The sequence below is a fragment of the Gobius niger genome, assembly GCF_951799975.1.
Source record: "Gobius niger genome assembly, chromosome: 20".
Taxonomy (NCBI): Eukaryota; Metazoa; Chordata; class Actinopteri; order Gobiiformes; family Gobiidae; genus Gobius; species Gobius niger.
In genome coordinates, this window is record NC_136871.1 from 22,167,911 (window position 1) to 22,187,514 (window position 19,604).

Here is a 19,604-nt window from a genome sequence, read left to right on the forward strand (position 1 = left end):
AAAAAATACATGATTTAGCTTCTATTGCCAAGCTGGAAGAGAAGAGTGAAAACTGTGAAACACTTGTGAAATTGCTGTAATGAAAAACTAGAAACTTCTGCATGGATTTTCATAAACTTTAATGTTGCATAAATGGACATGGACAAATAAGAGCTCAAGAAAACAGAAGCAATAAACAGACATATATGTACAAAACAAACAACTGTACAATACAAAGATCAAATCAGTCCACAACCGTGTTGAAACCTATTTCACGTCTGATAAAACAGACATTAGACAGAGATCTGAAGTTTAAAATACAACGTAATGTTACGACGCATCATAGCATTAAAAAAACTTACAGTGAATAATGCAAAGTAATTACTATACATCTACCATATGTAGTTCTTAAAATTAAGGACAGCTTTAACAACTTACTGAAAGTAAGCATCCTTCATGAATGGCACCTGGGAGTCATCTGAGTGAATACAGTGTGAAATGTCATATTTTCCAAAATACTATTTGACAAAATAAACCTAAAAACATTTATTACAATAACCAAGTCACATTAAACATTGTGTTTTTTCCCCACAAATTTAGTGAATTTGTTTAGTGGTTCTTTTGAACATTATCTAGCCATGAATGAGAAACAATAATGTACTTGACGTTGAAAGCTCTATATATGCAAACCGAACATGCATCTGGCATCTTTTGTTACAGACTCCTTCTGATTGTGCAACATTCATGTTTTGGAGAATGTTTTTGAGTATGTAATACACAGGATTGATCTTTGTTCGAATTACTGTCTTTTGGCTTTGTAAGGACGAGAGCGTTTCCTCCGGTCAGGCTTTCTCTGTTTGTGCAAACGTCCGATACTTACGCCCTGCCGACGTCGCACTGAGATGTTCTGCTCCACAAGGCTGGCTAGCATTCCTATGGAGGGCAATACAGAGTTAGGATAACTGATAATTGATCAAACTGAAAATGAAAACTGGGCACAAAACCCAAGTCACAATTGTGGTATGAATCATAAACACATTATACTGGAGAACTTGGTTAATGGCGTTTTTCTAATATAGCAGATGTTCATGAGCTTTTACCTTCTTGGGCCAGCATTGATATAAATGTACAGATAAATTCATCATAATTATGAGTTCTCCTCTGGTCGTCAATCTACAATAAAAAAGATATATCAACTTAAAGCATGTGACAATCAAAATGAAAAAAGATTGTTTTATAGAAAAATACTCACTTTGTATTTCTTTCTCTTTTCAACTTCCTCCTTTAAGTACACCTCATAATTTGCAATGTCGGCCTCAACACACTTTAGCAGTGCAAGCAGCTCCTGCAACACACATAGCAAGTTTACTCCAGTACTTCGCTCAGGCTTAGCACAATTTGAGAGTCAAGTGCACATTATTTGTACAAACTTTGGGGGAATATTTATCTCCAGGGGGCTTGGTGTCCACTATTGATTCTTTGAGGCGTTCCTGGCTTGGTTTCTCCTCCATCTCCTCTTTGACCTCCTCTTCCTTTACCTCCACCGATGGCCCCTCATCTGGAGCAATGTCTTCTTTCTTGTCTACATCGACAACGACGACCTCTTCAGTGTCTTTTATTTTCTTTGGCGTGCATAGCTGCTTGGTCGTATCAGCTGCCAAATCCCCTAAAATGATCAAGAAGCCAGTGACACATTTTAAAAAGCAGTCTCAATGCTCTGGACAGCATTGCCTACATTTAATAAACAATTATATCACTTTGAAAAAAATATGGTTACATTTTTTTGTGAAATTAACACTGGCAACCATCAAAATCAGTTGTCTTGTAGACCGACCTGATGGCGGGAGAGCGTGCATCACTCCATCCTCCTGAAGTTGCAACAGAGCTATGCTGACAGAAGGCCCCAGGTCTCGAACAGCGCGGTTATGTCTCGAGTCTAACCTCAGCAGCTCGTCTTCTCCAAAAAGTACCCGCGATAAATGGGATGCAACTGGACTGGATGGGCGTGTGGCAGCCTGAGAGCGAGCAGGCGATCGCAGAGGGGAGTTAAAAGCGCTGCCAATCTCGGAGGCGGTATCAGTACTTTCATTGCTCGGTGTTGGGGAAGGCTGAGAGGCAGATGTGATGGAGATGCCCCCAGTGCGGCCTTCGGTGCGAACTGAAAGCGGTGTGTTTAGAGCATCTTTCCTTTGAGCTTCTTTCTTTAACTTTTCTGCCAAGACGGTCAGGGCAATTTGGCTCTCCATTCCGGTCGTGACCCTCCCTGTTCTTGAGCGAAGACTTTGCTTTCTTCTAAATCTACTAAAAAAAGAAATGGAATCATGAAGTAGCAATTATGGGAAGATATTAAATGACGTGGACTTTAGTGGCACTGACCTGTTAGACGTGGCAGCCGAACCTGTAACCGCCTCCTCCTCATCTTCATAGTCCTCTTCATCGTCAGAGTACGCGGGCTGAGGAGGACCAGATACCCGAGAGCGACCAACTCCAGCAGCGAGATCCTCCTCTTCCTGTTAGTAACATGCACACATGGTAAAACTGAGAAATCAAAGTCACCTTTAGATAGGCCCTCCGTTATTTAAGTCCTATATACCTGCATTGGAGACTTTGCGTAGTTGTGATTGTCCAGAAAAGCAGGCAGTCTTTGTACAATGGGACCCGGACTGGTGACTTCTCCTACTGGGACTGCAGGTTTGGCCATAACTTTAGAGCTTCCTGCAGGACTTGGAACATCTTTGGGTGTTACTCCAGCTTCATCCACTGTTTCTGATAAACATCTTAGTTAACATAGCAGTTTCCTTTAAAGGCGGGTTTATTCAGTTAAGCGTTTACCTGAAGCAGTTTGATCACTTCCTTGCGAGGCAGACGGCTCTACATCAGCCTCTTTTTTGACAGCAGCTGAAACTTGCTCAGGATGAGCAGAGTCCTGCTTCTTGTCATGAGCAGCTTCTGTCTGTGTAAGTTGGATCATCTAAACATGTAAATACAGATTAATGTACTGTTAGAAATGTTCTATCTATACAATCAATAGAATATAAACCGGAATATATTAGGAAAATTGTATGGATTTCCAATTTTCTGACCTTTTGCAAACCTTCCAGGACAGTCTGCCGATTTCGTTTTAGAATTTCAAGTTTGGACTCATATTTGATCCTGCGGTCAGGCACCACTGCCATCAGGTTAAAGCGGATGTCATGATAAGGCTCACTGGAAAAAGCAAGGGAGCAGCGTGATGAGAGTAAAGTAAATGAAATGTATGAAAGTGTGATGTGACATAGCATTTAAATGAACTGGTGCTCACCCAGCAGTGGCCAGTCCAATTCTCTCCATGATAACCCGCCGAGCCTTGTCGGTCCACTCCTCATCCTCCCCCCAGGGCCCTGAATTTTTTTTTTTTCAAGAAAACATTACTTTACCCAAAACATATGAGGAAAATTATGTAAATTTCTAAACTGAATTCTTGCCATGGTCAATTGGATATGCCTTGAGTCCATCCAGCTCAAACAGTCGGTCCTTTATGGGCACATAGCTGACAAAGTGGAAAGCTTCCATGGTCCGCACTGTACTAATCCCATTTTGTTTCTCAGGCAGATGCCTTGGCTCTGGTCTTCAAGAATAATGGGTGCAAGAAGATTAATTCAAATGCATACAGCTGTTATATAAATGTCCAGAAAAGCAAATTAAGTTGGCTTAGCAGAAGAAGAAGAAGATCTTTATTTATGTAGCGCCTTTCACAGACATGGTCACAAAGCTCTTTACAGACAATTGTACATTCACTCCATACTCGGTGGTGGTAAACTACGTTTGTAGCTTCAGTTTCCCCTGGGGGAGACTGTCAGAAGCGCTTTCGCGACTACACACGTCTGCGCCAACGGACCCTCTGACCACCACCATACATTCACTCACACACATCATTCATCCTGGCCTATTGTGCATGTTTTTAGTGACCAGTAACCAACCTTGCATGGCTGTTATGTGCTCTGGCAAGCTCTGGAGCATTTCCTATTGCATATCCTTTGCTCTGGAAAAAAGGCACACCAACATGTGAGGAAGACATTAATATTGTCTAGAAGAGTGCAAGCACAGTCTTACCTCTGGACTAAAGCCCTTTGTGAAAGCTTTTATGCGACTAAGGGTTGTGCCGAGCTCAACACCACTGCAGTTCAGAAGAACACTCAATAAAGCGTGGGTGGCACAAGAGTTAGGGATAAGCTGTGTGTATAAATCACATTGAATTTTAAAACAATAGTATGCTTAATTGTTGGATCCAAAAATACAAGGGCTATATCGTACCTGATGAGCAAAGAACATGTCATTGACAATATCCTCATCAATGACAGAGGTCTCATCAACCAAAGTGTTCACTTTTCTTCTCGAGCGTCGTTCCTCAATCCATTTGAACAAAAATATAAAACCATATACAGGACTGAAAAAAACAAAGCCTTTCGATTTAGTTTGAGCCACACACACACAGTTTAAACATACATACACAAAATGTTTAACAAACCTCTGGCATTTACTCTGGAGGTCATATATTTCTTCTACTTGAACTCCTTTGATACCTAAACACAACTTATATTTAACAAGGAGACAAATGCATTTACTGAGTCAACCGTGGAAAAAAGTCTCTTATCTCACCAAAATCCTCCACAAGAAGCGTGAACAATCCTACAATGTAAAAAAAAAAAGATAACAAATATGAATGTGCTAGTCCACAGAAGAGCTTGAGACAACACAATGAACATTATATTTAATTAATAGTAGTATCTATCTTTTGCTTACGTCACACGTAAATACTTGCTTACAGTCTTAACCTACACATATCAGTACCTTTCCAAAAACATATACTATGTAGAGCGGGGAATATCATAGGCTAGCGTTAGTTAGCTCAGGAGACTTGGCCATTGCTTACCTGGATCACTCTCCAACTCAAGCCACCCCTTATTCATTTTGAAAATGATGGTAATAGATTAGAATATTTTCCAGTCCATGGTCAACGGAGGATCAGTTACGATTATCAAGAATTCAGCGTTCATTCAGGACGAACTCGCCAGTGCTCAAGATTAACCATAAACACAATAGACAGAACTGGTCGCGAGCATACTACGTCATCAAATGGGGACTCGCGCAAATTAATAAATAAATACAATTTTAAAATAACGTTGATGAAATGCATATATATCTCAATCTGCAAATTAATAGTCTAACTAAAATCAAACAGAGGCTTTATCGCCATATCAATCAAACGCAATTCCATCCGACCGAACGACACCAAAGTTCTATTCCTAACACAAAATTTAAGCAATTATGTGACAAAAACTAAATAAAAATACGATTGTCGTCACTGATCAGTTCAGTTTTATTTTTTGTAAATATATACTCGTTAAAAAATACGTGAACGAAGCCGTTTCGTTGGTTGGTTTCTTTCCCCGGAACATATGGGTCGCAACATTTTTGTGGAGGGACCGTGTTTATTGTTGCACTGGAAAATTGGAATTTAGGAGCCTTTATCGTTTCATTTACCTCGATACAGTTGGATTCAACTGTAGTTTTCGTATGCACAGTTGGTGGGGTTTCATTAAAATTGCGGTGTAGACGCATGTATGGTAAGGCTCATCAAAAGCTGCTCGTTTTGGTTCAACAGTCGCCGATTTCCTCGTCCTTAGGACTAGCATTGTAATTTGGGCTAGCGTTAGCTCCGTATCTGTTACACCTACACCTTTATAGGTGGGTAACTGGGAAACACTTCTTTTATATACGCCATCTCTCAAAGAATTAACTCTATTTTAATCATTTAAAATGTGCTATTTTGTTTCTTAATATACCATGGAAAAGCAAGGGCGTTACGTAAATGATCATTTGTTATGAAGACGTTCAGGAATACTAGGCTGGTATTTACGGCATAAAGCTATAAGGAATCATTGGTTTAGTACTGCATATTCGCATTTCTGTGGAGAAACATCATACTCTAAAATACAGGTAAAATTGAATCTATTCCTTATTCCTAAATTGGTACTTATAGTCCAATTGTCTGTACCGTTATAGTTATACCAATATAACAACAGAAACATTAGTTATAAAAATCTCTTTTGGTTTATTAGTGTGTCTAAGTTATGCAATACAAGTAATATTGTTGCGTTTTGAAATTAAAGTATTTATCTTTTCGATGTCATTGCTTCAGCTCTCCTAATGAAGGTGTGTAGGTAATAATCTCACTGCCCTGCAAGACAACATGTCTGAAGAGGCTCATTCAGAAAGTGACCTGGACACAAACTCTAGCAGTGAAGAGGAGGAACTTGAAAATGAAGAAGAAGAAGAAGAAAATGATGAGATGGAGGAAGATGAGGATGAAAATGATGGTGATGATGAAGATGACAGTGCCGGTAAGAGGACTTGTCCGTTATTTAATTGAAATTATGTTTTCTTTGCTTACAAATGTGTGTGTATTTGCTCAGAGCGGCCTGCCAGTTCCCAGAGCCAGCCGGAATCTTCAGAGTCACCAACCTCTGAGCCTCCATCTCAACCTGCATCACAGCCATCCTCCCAGGCTCCGTCCAAACCTGGGTCTCGGTGTCAGACTCCAAGCATAGATGAGTCAAATAAGGGCAAAACACCTTCTGTCAAAGTGAAGAAACCCAAGTCCTCAAGTAAATCTAAATCTGCAAAGTCTGCAAAAAGTTCGAAATCCACCAAACTATCGAAGCCTATAAATATGAGGAAAAACATAAGGTATTTGTTGCTGATCTGATCTTTTTCAATTAAATGTGACTCTTTGCAACAAACCTTTATTCTTTGTGTATGAAGAAAACTGCTAAAAGAGGACCAGCTGGAGGCTGGCACAAAGGCTGCACAGCAGGAAGAGATGGAAAGACGGAAACGACTTGAGCAGCAGCGGAAGGACTTCCCCGCCCCAGCATTTTCAGAGTCCCAGCTCGGTCACTATTCATCTTTATTTCATTTCTGCAATTAAAAATGTCTGTTATGCTTCCTGACATATTTTGAATATGTCTCTCCTTAAACCTCAACAGTTGAAACGTCTGCAATATTAGGAGAAGTGTCTCAGTTGGTTCCTGGTCTTCTTGGCAAAGAAGATATAATATGTCTGGATAGTAGTGGTGATGAAGATGAAAAATTTGAGCCAAATTTGCCTGAACTTGCTGTCAGGGATGGTGTGTAATATAATGTAGTTCTTTGTTGTCGGTGCTCTGATGCCTTTGTCTAAACTATAGTTGAATTTGTCACAGATGTGATTGAGCTGAGCTCCGGGGATGAGGATGCTCTACAGATCAGCAGTGAGTCTGCTGAGGAGGATGCAGATGCAGCTGGTTCAGAGGAAAGCAGTGGAGCTCACATAAACGATGCTTTGAACTTACCTGATGCTCAGGGACGGGTCCTGGTTAACATCAATCACCCGGCTGAAGAAAAAGACATTTTCCTTGCTCCACAACTTGCAAGGGCTGTTAAGCCACATCAGGTATTGCTACTATTTCAACAATGTATTTTGTATATTGTTTTGTGTACTGTACTATGCTGATTCTTCCTAAATTATCTACTTTTAGATTGGAGGTATCCGATTTCTTTATGATAATCTTATTGAGTCTCTGGAGCGGTATAAAACCAGTAGCGGCTTTGGCTGCATCCTTGCTCACAGCATGGGACTGGGAAAGACCTTGCAGGTCATTTCCTTTGTTGACATTTTGCTGAAGAACACTGAGGCTCACACTGTGCTTGCTATTGTCCCAGTAAGTACAGGGGCTTATAGTACATACATTTATTGTGTCATGTGTAACTTTCTCTCATTATTGCCTTCTCTTTCATTGCTTTTCAATCTGATTTAATAATTACATGCTGTTATTTTTTATGCTAGGTTAACACGCTGCAGAACTGGCTGACGGAGTTTAATCTTTGGCTGCCCCCACAAGAGGCTCTTAGTCCTGACACTGACCCTGCCATCTTCGAAGGGCGCTCCTTCAAAGTCCATATTTTAAATGATGAGCACAAGTGAGCATTATTTGGCTTAATTGTTTACTATCTTAAGTAAAATATTAACAATAGTCTTACTTTTACTCCCTAGAACAACAGTTGCAAGGGCCAAAGTTGTGGAAGAATGGTCTAAGGATGGAGGAGTTTTACTTATGGGCTATGAGATGTACCGGCTGTTGTCCATGAAAAAGAGTTTTGTCATGGGCAAGAAGAGGAAGTCAAAGAAACCTGTGGGGCCAATCATTATTGATCTGGATGAGGAAGACCGACAACAAGAACTGATGAAAAGTTAGTATGTAATCAAACTTTTCATGCTATTTGTCTCTTTTCTCATTCTTGTTGTTCTTACTCTCAGATATTGAAAAGGCAATTGCACGACCTGGCCCAGATGTGGTTATATGTGATGAGGGGCATAGAATCAAGAACTACCATGCCAGCACATCACAAGCCCTGAAGAACATCAGGTCACGGCGGAGAGTGGTTCTGACTGGTTACCCACTGCAGAACAACCTCATCGAGTACTGGTGCATGGTGGACTTTGTCAGGCCAGACTTTTTAGGTACACGGCAGGAATTCAGTAACATGTTTGAAAGACCCATTCTGAACGGACAGTGTGTGGACAGCACTCCTCAAGACGTGCGACTTATGCGCTACCGCAGCCATGTTCTGTACAGTCTCCTGGAGGGATTTGTTCAGAGGTAATAACATTAGTGTGTTAAAAATATGAATCTAGTTGCAACGAATACTAATAAAGTTTTTCTACAGGCGTGGCCATGATGTGCTGCGATATCAGCTCCCCCACAAAGAGGAGCATGTTATTTTGGCGAGGCTGACTCCCATCCAAAGAGCTCTTTATACAGAGTTTATGAACCGCTTCAGAGAGGCAGGAAACAGTGGCTGGCTCGGACTGAATCCTCTCAAAGCATTTTGTGTATGCTGCAAGGTGAGATAGTTGCTGCAAATGATTAGGCAGTGAGCTAGTTTTCACTTCCTAAGATAACATTTTGGAGTCAGTAATTTGATCCGCTTATCTCGGTTCCTCTTCAGATTTGGAATCATCCGGACGTCCTTTACGAGGCCCTGCAGAAGGAGAATCAGGCTAATGATCAGGACTTGGACCTTGATGACATTACTAATAACCCTCGCTGTTCTGCCCCCACTGGCCACAAAGCCAAAGTAACAGATTCAACTAACAACAAAGGGAACGGCAACAACAACTTGCCACCTCTGAATCCGTCACAAGACCGTTCAAATCAAGTGGTCACATATGAATGGGTATGTCTGAACAATGTACAACTTTGACTTGAACAATGTACTGCTCTCTATTTACATCTGCATCTATGGTTTAGGCTAAGGACATCATGTCAAATTATCAAAGTGGAGTCCTGGAAAACTCTGCTAAAATGCTTCTGTTGTTCTGTTTGATTGATGAAAGTGTAAAAAGACGAGACAAGATGCTGGTCTTTAGGTAAGTTTTATGTCTTTTTCTCTGGCTTCATGAATGGTGCAATGATAGTGTTTGTGCAGTTTTGTCTATATTCAACATATTTGTTTTCTGCAGCCAAAGTCTGTCTACACTGTCTCTCATTGAGGACTTCTTATCACAAAGACCCATGCCAGCAGATGTCTGTCCTACTGATGGACAGAAATACAACTGGATTCGCAATATCAACTATTACAGTGAGTCATCTGAACATACATACACATATTACAACAAGCTTCTTTACTAACTTAATCATCGGTCACTGTTCAAATGATGGATTACGAGATGCTGTTGTGTTCTGTAGGATTGGATGGGAGCACTTCAGCTACAGAGAGGGAACGCCTCATCAATCAGTTTAATGACCCAGAGAACACCACAACGTGGGTGTTCCTCCTGTCCACAAGGTACACAGACCGAATGCATTAAAATCAATACTGTGTAAAGTAGATTACATTGCACTCATTCTGACTAGATGCGTTCTAATTTCATAACTCTAGAGCGGGCTGCTTGGGTGTGAATTTGATTGGAGCAAACAGGGTTGTTGTGTTCGATGCCTCCTGGAACCCCTGTCATGACGCCCAGGCAGTGTGTCGAGTGTATCGATATGGACAGAAAAAACCCTGCTTCATTTACCGCCTGGTCTGTGACTTTACTTTGGAGAAGAAGATCTATGACCGACAAGTTTCCAAGCAGGGGATGTCCGGTAATGTTTATTAACTAACCATTTCCCTAACCAGTCAACCAGTTCCTGTAGGGAGCATTCATGACAATCTGTAATTTCACCTCAGAGCTTCAGATGGAGAGCAGGGGCATTAAATATATAACTCTACAGGCAACTGAACCTTATTCGTTTTTGTGAAGGCTCGAACAAACTTGTTACACCAATTACACCACTTTTAATACAAGGAATAAAATATTTCAGTTGAATTGAACTCCGCACCTGTTGTTTACTGTGGACAGAGGGGCCGGTAATTACCGGTTTAGTAAACTAGGTCAATACATCAGACCTTTAACAGTCAAAAGCCAAATTCTACCATAGGATTCTGGGCTGTCGTTCCTCCTCAATATTAAGCTTTAGAAATAAATTCTGTGTACTATCATGTGAATGTTTTGTTATTTGCAGATCGTGTGGTGGACGACCTAAACCCAGTTCTAAACTTCACTCGTAAAGAGGTCGAGTCTTTATTGCACTTTGTGGAAGAGGCGCCTGAGGCTGAAAAAATGTCTCCTGAATTGAAAGAAGATTTTGAGTCTGTGTTGTTCCAGGCTTGTCATCTGCACCCACACCTCATCACCAAGGTACACTGCATAAGATTCATTAATACATCATTATTACATACATTTTCTGAATTTTGTCTTAACATACTGATTGTCATTAATTAAAAGGTTTTTGGGACATGAAATTGATTTTATGCAAAAAATGTTGCATTGCTGATACTTCTAATGTTTTCATACATTGTATTTCATCAGCCACCTTTCCAACATGAGTCTTTGCTGGTGGACCGCAAGGAATCCAAACTGACCAAAGCAGAAAAAAGAGCTGCAAAGAAGAGCTACGAGGATGAGAAGCGAGCCTCAGTGCCTTACTCTCGTCCCTCATATGCTTCATATTACCCAAACAGTGATCAAGCCCTTGCGAATATACCGGCTTTTAACCAACGAGGGTGGTAAGTCCACTTCACAATGCAACTAGATCTAACCCAGCATAACTGAACAGAATTCTCTAAGAAGACTGTATAACTGCACTGTTAATATAAAATTACAAAAAAAAACGTATTTTCATTACACACGTGGAATTTTCACTTTCAGGCGGCCGTTATTGAGACCAGATGAGAAGCCTGTGGCCAGTGTCAGGCCAATTCAGTCGACCCCTATCCCCATGATGCCCCGCCAGGTCGGAATGGGTCTCCCCGGCTCCAGCGGCAGCATCCCTGTCAATTTCCTGCAGAAAGCTGGTGTGTCTGTGCAGAGAATAGTTACTACAACAGGTAAGGTGCAGTTTAACATCTCCCAAAGGTAAGCATGTTACTTGTTTATTCATTATTTTTTCCTGGGTTTCTCAGACATTGTTATACCAGGAGCAAACAGTGCTACCGAGGTTCAAGCTCGCATCAGTGCAGGAGAAAGCATTCACGTCATCAGGGGGTCTAAAGGTATTATAAGCGGCACACAAACTCTATTTAGGATCACCCTTTTCGTATGTGTGATTATTATTAAATTGATATCGTTTTTATTTACCGCAGGCACCTACATCAGGACTCATGATGGAAGGATCTTTGCTGTCAGATCCGGAAAGATCAGTCGACCTCCAGTTACAGTGACCACTGTGTCAAGAGGTTGGTTTACATTTACAGAAAAGATGAATAGGCATAAAACACAATAATGGATGTGCATAAGCACGTTAGTCTAATTCTGAACTCAAAGATTTTAAAAATAAAGTAATAGAAAGTTTATTGTAATTTTTTTTTTTACTGGAATGTACATGCTGGAGTCGTAGTTATGCTGCTTGAAAAGTGATCATCTAGTGTCATTTGAAACCATACCAGCTACAATGAAAGTCTCCTGGACGACTGATAGCTTAACCTGCAAACCTGAACTGACATCAGGGCTGCACTATTGATTTTGAATTGAAATCACCATATTAATGGTCACAATTATTGTGGTTATGTTATAATTTTAAGTTTTTTCCCCATTGGGATTTCTCATGTTTAAAAGCTGCTAACCCAGTAGTTTAGATCTCTGGTATTGTTTTAGAAGTCCATGTTAAAAATGTGTTCTAAGAACTGAATCTTTATTTTAAAATATAAATCACAAATGTATTCGTAATTGTACCGTTTATCAGAAATATTGTAATTGTTGTGCCCTGTTTGAGTGACATAACATTCACACTGGAGTCCGGCTTGTTTCCACAGAGTCGCAGAGTTCACTGATCCAGCCAGTTACTAACGGCTGCTCGTCACCTGTGGAGCAGCAGCCACGCTCGCCGAACAGAGATCCACGGCCTTCCCCTCCCTTGAGTTCTGACCTCATCAGGGAACTGAGCGGTTTCTCAGGTGCCGATTCCTCCTCCGGGCTCAGGAACGAACTGCTGTCCCCGCTTGACTCTGCCCCTGGGCCCGGAGGGCACAGCCAGAACAGCCAAACCACAAACCTCAGCAGACCGCTGGGCGATGACCTCCTGAGTTCAGCACTGGAGATGCATGGGATGAAACGCAAAAACACTGAGCCTCACACGAACATGTACAGTGCAGGGAAACGCCCATCCGCAGCAACGCGCTTTCCGGGGTTTTCCGTGAGCTCCGGTGGACTGAGTTTTCCACCAATGGGACTAAACTCTTCATCTCTTCTAGGGAACTTGGGGCACGTGAGTCACCCGCTCTTAATGGGTGGTAGCGGGGGATCTTCTTTTCTTCAGAGCCCTGGACAAAACATGGGGGACCTCCAGAGCATGTTCCCTGGCTCCACTGGCTCGGACATGCTAAGGCAGCCGGCCACAGGGAACGGACATCTCCAAACCCCTTCGTCCTCCATTTTCTCTTCCGCTCCCAGCTCTATCCCCTCCACAGCATCGTCTTCGTCCCTGTCATCCAATTCACTGCCTCCCTACCTGATGAACCCAAACATGGCAGGGCTCCTTACATCTGGATATCCCCTTAACTACAGCCAGTCGTTACTTCCTGACTCCAGGATGCTCCCCACGCCTCTCCTCTCGGGGTCCGGGGGTCTCCCTACTTCCATCCCCAGCACTTCTTCGTCCACTTTTCTTTCCCATTTCAGTAACCCCACGTCCAGTCTGCTGGGGGCAGCACTGACTCACCCCGACAGACATCACAGTGAGGAGAACGGGGGCAGTAGTTCAGATGATGATGTTATCGAGGTCACAGGGCAGTAGGGAGGAAACTGAGTGACATTTGGCGCCAATCAATTGAATGGGTAGAATTGTCCACCTCTAAGACACCATTTTGAATGACTTTCTGCAACAATTTTCATATGATCCGGTAAAAAATGTCTACCCTTAAATATGTAATAGATGCTAAAATGTTCACAAGTTACAATATTAAACACTTGTAACTCAAAGTAAAGTTTGACTGAGGTCGGAGTCATGATGTGACATACAGGGACCAGCTGTACCTTTCCAGGGTTTTCTAAGCACAGATTCTCCTGTTACAATTTGTAAACAAGGTCTTGTGATAACATTTAGTTTAGTTTTGTTCAAAGTTAATTGGAGAGTTTCTGTGTTGGCTTTTGCACATGAGCTCATAGTGATGTAGTTATCAAATATGTACTATAGTAAAACAAAAAATCCCAAAGCAACTTTTTTTTTCAATCTGTTGCGGCTATAATAATAATAATAATGAAAAAAAAAAAGATCATAGCATTTCAGTAGATATTGTTGCAACCCAGTTAAAAGATATTGTGTGTGAAATACAAGTGAATATGTTAATACTTTGTAAATAGCAGTCATTATTGTTTATATTGCAAGTTAAAACTGTTCAATGTGTAGGTTTTGGCCAGAGGGGTGAAATCTTCATGGCTTGTAATGACCCCGTCTGTACAATTTGTTTTCTCTAAAATGAATGTATTTAGCCATTGATCACACATGGACTGGGACATAGTCTATTTAAGCCTTAAATCAAAAGGGTACGCCTCCTAGTTGTTTTGTTTTCTTTACACCTGTTGGATGAACTACTGAGCATTAAGATGGTGCTGAACTCAAAGGTAAATTTACGATTCAGCAAAATAACATAAATCATCAAGTCTTACCTAAGCTGTTGAACCATTGGTGTATTTGAAAATCTAAAGTTGTAGCTGCCTGCTAATTTTGATTTCATTCAACCACCACCCTTGATTATGTTTGGTGGTGGTGTGGTGGCCTTACCAAATGGTGCCATTTTGTGGTAGCTTTGTCACCGAGATGCATCCTATTCAGAGCAGTGCAGTGTTGTAGCTTCTGTCAGTAAATGTCAGTCACGTGCAGGTTTGCGATGCTTAGGGAGGTCTGTAGGTCTTTGCTGTTCTCTGTAGCATTGTGTTTCTGTGTAGTGTGACTTAGGGCAGTTACTTTTCCTCGTACAGTGGTAATAGCCTTTAGGAAGACACTGGAGAATTATTCAAAGACGAATCATTCCCAATCTTATAACCGGTTTTGTACTTTTTTTAATTTGCTTCTGACATACTGTCACCTCGACTTTTATATCCAACTTCTAAGGTATCCCAATTGCATAAGCATGTCTTCAGATTTTGTGATGACATTTGACAGAAGTGATATTTGAAAATGAATATCTGCTTGTGATGTTATATGCCCCTGATCTTGTTCTTGGCCTTCATAGTTCTAAAAACAATGTTTTTTTTATTGTACCCTTTGTTATTGTTATGATTTTTTAAAGTCGTTTTTTTATAACTTTTAATTGGTGTACTCACGTGCGCCTTATTTTAGTTTCTGACATCTATTTATTTTGATTGCAAAACATAATTGTAATTGAAATTCTACTATCATGTTTATTTGACTCTGGCAGACAGAATCATTGAGAATTTCAGTTCTCAAAAACACAGTCTAGCTCAAACGAGGATTATACTGTGTAATCAATGTTATTTTAACAATAAACACCTGTTCCAAACTGAATCTAAATATGTTGCATTATTAAATATTTATTTTAAATTCATAATCATTGCAAAGGACACTAGAAATTCCCTGAAGAGCTATTGCACATACTGTAGGTCAGATGTAGAGTCAAAAGCTGATGTGACAAAACATAGATGTACACAGGGAAAAAGATTGGATCAAGATTGTAGTCTCTTTTTCGCAGTGTATGTGCGGGAGACTTGGTCCATGATGACAAGAGCAGAGAGGGCAGGGCAGAGGGCTGACAGGTACCAGGTGTAGTCGCTGACAGCTGCAGTGAACCAGGCGGAGCAGAGGCCAAGCAGCAGACTGGCAGAGCCAAGCAGGTAAGTGACAAGTCCTGACGCCGCGTGGTACCGCTTCAGTTTGGCCAGAGACCAGCCTTTGGCCAGAGGGTGGTAGATGAGAGGCAGAGCTGCCAGAGACTGAAGCCCAGTCACACACACAGTGATCAGGCCAAGTAAGCCGTGCCAGGAAGTCAAGTGGGGCTTGCCATTTAAATTTTTATTATGGACAATGACTACAAGTCCCGCAACAGCACAAGTCACACACATGCACTGCAGCACCCAGTGAACACGACCTTTGGTTTTATGTGCAAACTTTCTCACAGGGGAACCATAGGGGGAGAACAGGAGGATGGCCTCTGTCATGAAGAATGAAAACTGTAGGAAATGGGGAAGACAAAAGCAAATGGTTAGTCTCGATATCAAACTATGTTTACTGACCAAATGACTGTTTTTTGTGTTTTTCTAAACATTAGCTTGATGGAATTAACTCTGCAGGTAAATATGTTTTTTGTCTAACATTAATAGTGACACTAATAATTTCATATTCTAAGGACAGACCTGGGACAGTGAGTAGCACAGCAGTGGAAATGATGTCACACATCCTTCTTTTGCATATTTTTCATTTTTGCATAGAAATGCTCTGACCAATCTAACCTCATTCTGTGCTGCACTTTGAGTGAACTTACTGCCAATGTCATCAGAAAAGGATGCCACGAAAATAAGCCTGGACCAGAGCAGAGAGAATACAACATATATATCATTAATAAATACTAAAATAAATACAAAAAACTAAGTTGAGAAATGATTGATCATTGACACTCACTGGACCCTGGTCGTGAAAGGAACACAAGGAAAAGTGTGAAGGCGACGCAGAGGACGTGAGTGAAGGCTGCGACTGCAGTTCTTGTACATCTGTAAACTCTCGCCTCGGCCTCAGCCTCTTTCCCTTGAGCCATGCTGGAATAAAGAGTACGTCCTCGGCTGCTTTTCCAACAACAATCCTGAAAATGCTGCTGTCGCCAGGCTGTCACTTAAAGTAAACCCGACACTTGAGAAAACTGAAGGATGCTCGTGGCACTTACTTCCGTATTATCTACAGTATCTTTACTCAATACAACCGTGATATTCAATTCACTTTCAAAATATAGTACCGACCAATACAATCAAAAAGCGGTCTGCTGAAGAATAGATTTCTCTTTTTTTTCCCACGACACTATAGTAACAGTAATAGTAAGTATATGTATATATTTCTATGATAGTAACCGGTAGTTTTCTTGGTTTTGCATTACGTGAGGTCTTCCGTTCCGCTGACAGAGTGCCACTTCCGGTGTTATCAAATGGAAACATAATGATGATATAAGTATTTTATATAGCTTTATTTGTGTCCAGTAAAATTCAAACAAATGTTGACAGTCTGGGAATAAACATGAAATATGTTTCGGCTTTTATTCTGAAAAAGTAGAAAGATTATCATCAGCATTGACCCGCCTCCTGCTGACGTGGATTACGGATCCTCAAATCTTCTTATGTCTAACTTTTCACTTACATACTCTGATGTGCTGTTTGGTTTTTACAATCCCTGTGGCTCTAAACGAAAATAATTTTATGTGATAAATCTTTGTATTATTTTTGCAAAATTTCATATTCATAAATGTAGCCTAATGTTTATGTTTCCGGTACAAATCCCCTTTTTAAACTCTACTTGCTCGAAATGATGCAATATAAAGAATCAATATGTTCCTCTTCAAACCCCAAAGCTATTAAGACTTGATGCTTTAACATTGTTTAAGTGCTGCTGCTAAGGGCTGCCTCAGTCATTTTTGTGTCTCTTTTTGTTTTTTCTTTTTTTATTATTTTTTTTGTTTTTGTTTTAACCAAAAATGTTTGTAACATTAATATAACTGTTCAATAAAATGTTATATCAGAAGTGTGTTATTATTGGACGTAGCTGTTTTTTATGAGGGGCAGTGGGGGGGTACCTTTACACACTAAAGATTCCTAGATGATGAGGTCTTTGGGATTTTAAGGGTCCATTTAAATTCTCAGCGGGAGGTGAAGGGTTTAATTCCCCAGGAGATTTAATTTAGTGCAACCTGGTACATTTTAGACGACCTTGTTTCAGTTATTACACTACATTATGATAATCTGTTAGTGGACTTAAAACTGTGTGGACTTATGGGATTTTTCTTTATTATTATTTTTATTTTATTTTTTCAAATGTATCATGTAGTTCAAGTTTAGGGGCGAATGTGGTGCAGATGGTAGAGCGGGTCGTCTCATGATCGGGAAGGTCAGGGGTTTGAATCCCACCTCCTGAAAGTGTACACTGTCGTTGTGTCCTTGGGCAAGACACTTCACCCACATCGCCCCCAGTGTCTGCGTACATTGGTGTGTGAATGAGAGTGTGAATGGGTGAGTGGATCCTTGCTGTAAAGCGCTTTGAGTAATGTAGGTGGAAAAGCGCTATATAAGTTGAGACCATTTACCATTTACCATTTAACGTGATATTCCCCCCCTGGAACCGCCATCTTAATGTGGTGGAGGTGTTTGAGCACACATCCAAATGAATGGATGGATGGATTTTTTTTGTTATAACATATTGGCTTTTTTTAAATTATTATTTTTGCCTACTTACCAACTCAACTCAAATTATTTCTAGATTACTTTTTGCAGTGTTTAAAGCTGGAATGACTTTTACAAAAAAATACAGTGTTTGTTGTTTCCCAGTGGGGTCCCCTCGGGGGCCTCTGTTAGCTGCAACACTGTAGCTAAAGCCTTTGTCAGGATATTGACTCTATGTTTTTGCTTTTATTACGGGCTGATACTGTGGCGTGTATTTGTGTCGTTACCATCCATGTGCTACATAATCTAATCAAAATAGAGCCATTTAGTTAGCATGAAAAACTGTAACCTGTATGCCTGTAGAATCATTTGGTCTTCACTTCAGCTTTGATAGTAGTGATTTTTGATCATTTTAAAGTTTTGATTTTGTTGAAAGAGTTCTGCTCCTGTTGTATAAAAAATAAAAAAGGAAAACATTCTGAAATCAAGATTTATTTCTGACATGAGCCAAGTCTGCAATGTCATTCCTCTCACAGTCTGTCACTGAATGGACTCTGAGTGGTTGATTGTTCAGTGGTTATTGTGCTCCAATAACTCTGTAACAGGCTTGTGACTGCATAGGCTACTCATCTTATTGGCAGCAGTCAGCCTGTGAAAGCATTTTTTCATTTAGGGCCTTTTTTTTGTTTCTCTGCTTTCATTCTCCATACTGTTGGCTGCACTGTCAAACTCCTTTATTAAAAAAACACCAAAATCCCACACAATTGCGAAGTGAAAAGTTGGTTTTAGTTATGTTACTTACCAAAAACTCTGTCCATTTCTGTGATTGTCAAATTCCTTTATAAAAAAAACACAAATCCTTTACAATTACAATGTGTCCTAATGATTTAAATTAGGTTACTTACCAACAACTCCATCCAAATCTGTGATTGTTACACGAGGTATTGCTGGGAGATGGAAATCACAAACAGCATATACTCTGCTCTCATGTTTGTGCCAAAAATAGAGTAAATAATGAATATTTGGTCTATCTTTGGTCAATATGGCCTCCTGTAACAGACAGACAGACAGACAGACAGACAGACAGACAGACAGACAGACAGACAGACAGACAGACAGACAGACAGACAGACAGGCAGACAGGCAGACAGGCAGACAGAGCTGGAGCCTGTGGGTGGTCATGCACAGGAGTATAGCATATATCCTAGGAACAACACATCGCAGTCCATATACTGCATAGTGCGTAAGGATGGCACAGCGCGCGGAGGAGGAGGAGGAGGAGGGTCTGTTTTATTATTACCCACATGGGCAAAAATAATAATAATTGCAAAGTGTCTTACATGTGCCATTATCACTCTTTCCTATCCTCAAACACACAAGTGGGCGTGTGGGGACCGGAGGGTTTTCCGTTTTGATGTCTCCCTGGGACGGTTCACAGAGGATTAGCGATAATCCGCACTCGCAAAGTGCATGCGCAAACTCCCGTGCGAGCAGCGAGCGACTCCACGGTGCCATCCTGCACATTCACGCTCAGCGATCAGCTGCTCTGCGATGAACTGCAAAAGAACGGCAAGGTAGGGTGTTTTTGATTGTTCGTGAGGAGGTTTTTGTTGGGCGGTACCTACACGCTCGTTGGTGGGACCTCCTATTTAGGCTACGCACTTGACCTGTGGACCCCGTCCCGTTA

At 40.9% G+C, this 19,604-nt stretch overlaps 3 protein-coding genes across 9 annotated transcripts; 1 reads left to right on the top strand and 2 right to left on the bottom strand.

The window, feature by feature from the left end:
- Nucleotides 1–568: 568 nt before the first annotated feature.
- Nucleotides 569–5,069, bottom strand: bap1 (BRCA1 associated deubiquitinase 1). 4 transcript variants are annotated; one of them, XM_079579406.1, is made up of 17 exons: nucleotides 4,892–5,069; nucleotides 4,618–4,647; nucleotides 4,487–4,541; nucleotides 4,273–4,405; nucleotides 4,072–4,191; nucleotides 3,939–4,000; nucleotides 3,444–3,586; nucleotides 3,281–3,359; nucleotides 3,063–3,186; nucleotides 2,812–2,950; nucleotides 2,573–2,739; nucleotides 2,356–2,489; nucleotides 1,814–2,277; nucleotides 1,410–1,645; nucleotides 1,232–1,324; nucleotides 1,080–1,152; nucleotides 569–912 (listed from the first exon to the last, which is right to left on the bottom strand). In XM_079579406.1, the coding sequence occupies exons 1-17, from the start codon at nucleotides 4,926–4,928 to the stop codon at nucleotides 779–781; spliced, it is 2,223 nt and encodes a 740-aa protein (XP_079435532.1). In that variant the 5' UTR covers nucleotides 4,929–5,069; the 3' UTR covers nucleotides 569–778. The 4 variants fall into 4 exon arrangements, with proteins under 4 accessions (XP_079435532.1, XP_079435531.1, XP_079435530.1 ...); XM_079579405.1 differs by having other exon boundaries at nucleotides 1,814–2,280; XM_079579404.1 differs by having other exon boundaries at nucleotides 2,573–2,745.
- Nucleotides 5,070–5,448: 379 nt separating this feature from the next.
- rad54l2 (RAD54 like 2) lies at nucleotides 5,449–13,402 on the top strand. Of its 4 annotated transcripts, XM_079579389.1 has the most exons (23): nucleotides 5,449–5,706; nucleotides 5,815–5,958; nucleotides 6,161–6,362; nucleotides 6,435–6,708; nucleotides 6,784–6,914; nucleotides 7,008–7,148; nucleotides 7,224–7,453; nucleotides 7,539–7,721; nucleotides 7,847–7,980; nucleotides 8,054–8,250; nucleotides 8,318–8,660; nucleotides 8,728–8,905; nucleotides 9,010–9,237; nucleotides 9,312–9,430; nucleotides 9,524–9,642; nucleotides 9,750–9,849; nucleotides 9,943–10,148; nucleotides 10,569–10,744; nucleotides 10,916–11,112; nucleotides 11,255–11,433; nucleotides 11,509–11,598; nucleotides 11,689–11,781; nucleotides 12,358–13,402. In XM_079579389.1, the coding sequence occupies exons 3-23, from the start codon at nucleotides 6,212–6,214 to the stop codon at nucleotides 13,335–13,337; spliced, it is 4,449 nt and encodes a 1,482-aa protein (XP_079435515.1). In that variant the 5' UTR covers nucleotides 5,449–5,706; nucleotides 5,815–5,958; nucleotides 6,161–6,211; the 3' UTR covers nucleotides 13,338–13,402. The 4 variants fall into 4 exon arrangements, with proteins under 4 accessions (XP_079435515.1, XP_079435517.1, XP_079435516.1 ...); XM_079579391.1 differs by lacking the exon at nucleotides 5,815–5,958; XM_079579390.1 differs by lacking the exon at nucleotides 5,815–5,958 and having other exon boundaries at nucleotides 5,449–5,585.
- A 701-nt stretch (nucleotides 13,403–14,103) lies between these two features.
- Nucleotides 14,104–16,533, bottom strand: cyb561d2 (cytochrome b561 family, member D2). The gene is made up of 3 exons (XM_079579411.1): nucleotides 16,179–16,533; nucleotides 16,042–16,079; nucleotides 14,104–15,730 (listed from the first exon to the last, which is right to left on the bottom strand). Exons 1-3 carry the CDS (start codon nucleotides 16,309–16,311, stop codon nucleotides 15,227–15,229), a joined length of 675 nt encoding a protein of 224 aa, XP_079435537.1. The 5' UTR covers nucleotides 16,312–16,533; the 3' UTR covers nucleotides 14,104–15,226.
- Between the last annotated feature and the right edge of the window lie 3,071 nt (nucleotides 16,534–19,604).

What these genes read in the sequence shown, in the direction of transcription:
- bap1 (XM_079579403.1), bottom strand. Translation starts at nt 4,928, where the DNA reads ATGAATAAGGGGTGGCTTGAGTTGGAGAGTGATCCAG. An exon ending in TCGGCTGCCACGTCTAACAG is followed by an intron (nt 2,281 to 2,355) that starts GTCAGTGCCACT and finishes TTCTTTTTTTAG; the next exon opens with TAGATTTAGAAGAAAGCAAA. An exon ending in GAGATAAATATTCCCCCAAA is followed by an intron (nt 1,325 to 1,409) that starts GTTTGTACAAAT and finishes TGTGTGTTGCAG; the next exon opens with GAGCTGCTTGCACTGCTAAA.
- rad54l2 (XM_079579389.1), top strand. Translation starts at nt 6,212, where the DNA reads ATGTCTGAAGAGGCTCATTCAGAAAGTGACCTGGACACAAACTCTAGC. An exon ending in AATATGAGGAAAAACATAAG is followed by an intron (nt 6,709 to 6,783) that starts GTATTTGTTGCT and finishes TTGTGTATGAAG; the next exon opens with AAAACTGCTAAAAGAGGACC. An exon ending in CTGTGCTTGCTATTGTCCCA is followed by an intron (nt 7,722 to 7,846) that starts GTAAGTACAGGG and finishes TTTTTATGCTAG; the next exon opens with GTTAACACGCTGCAGAACTG.
- cyb561d2 (XM_079579411.1), bottom strand. Translation starts at nt 16,311, where the DNA reads ATGGCTCAAGGGAAAGAGGCTGAGGCCGAGGCGAGAGTTTACAGATGT. An exon ending in CCTTTCACGACCAGGGTCCA is followed by an intron (nt 16,080 to 16,178) that starts GTGAGTGTCAAT and finishes GCTCTGGTCCAG; the next exon opens with GCTTATTTTCGTGGCATCCT. An exon ending in CTTTTCTGATGACATTGGCA is followed by an intron (nt 15,731 to 16,041) that starts GTAAGTTCACTC and finishes CATTTCCTACAG; the next exon opens with TTTTCATTCTTCATGACAGA.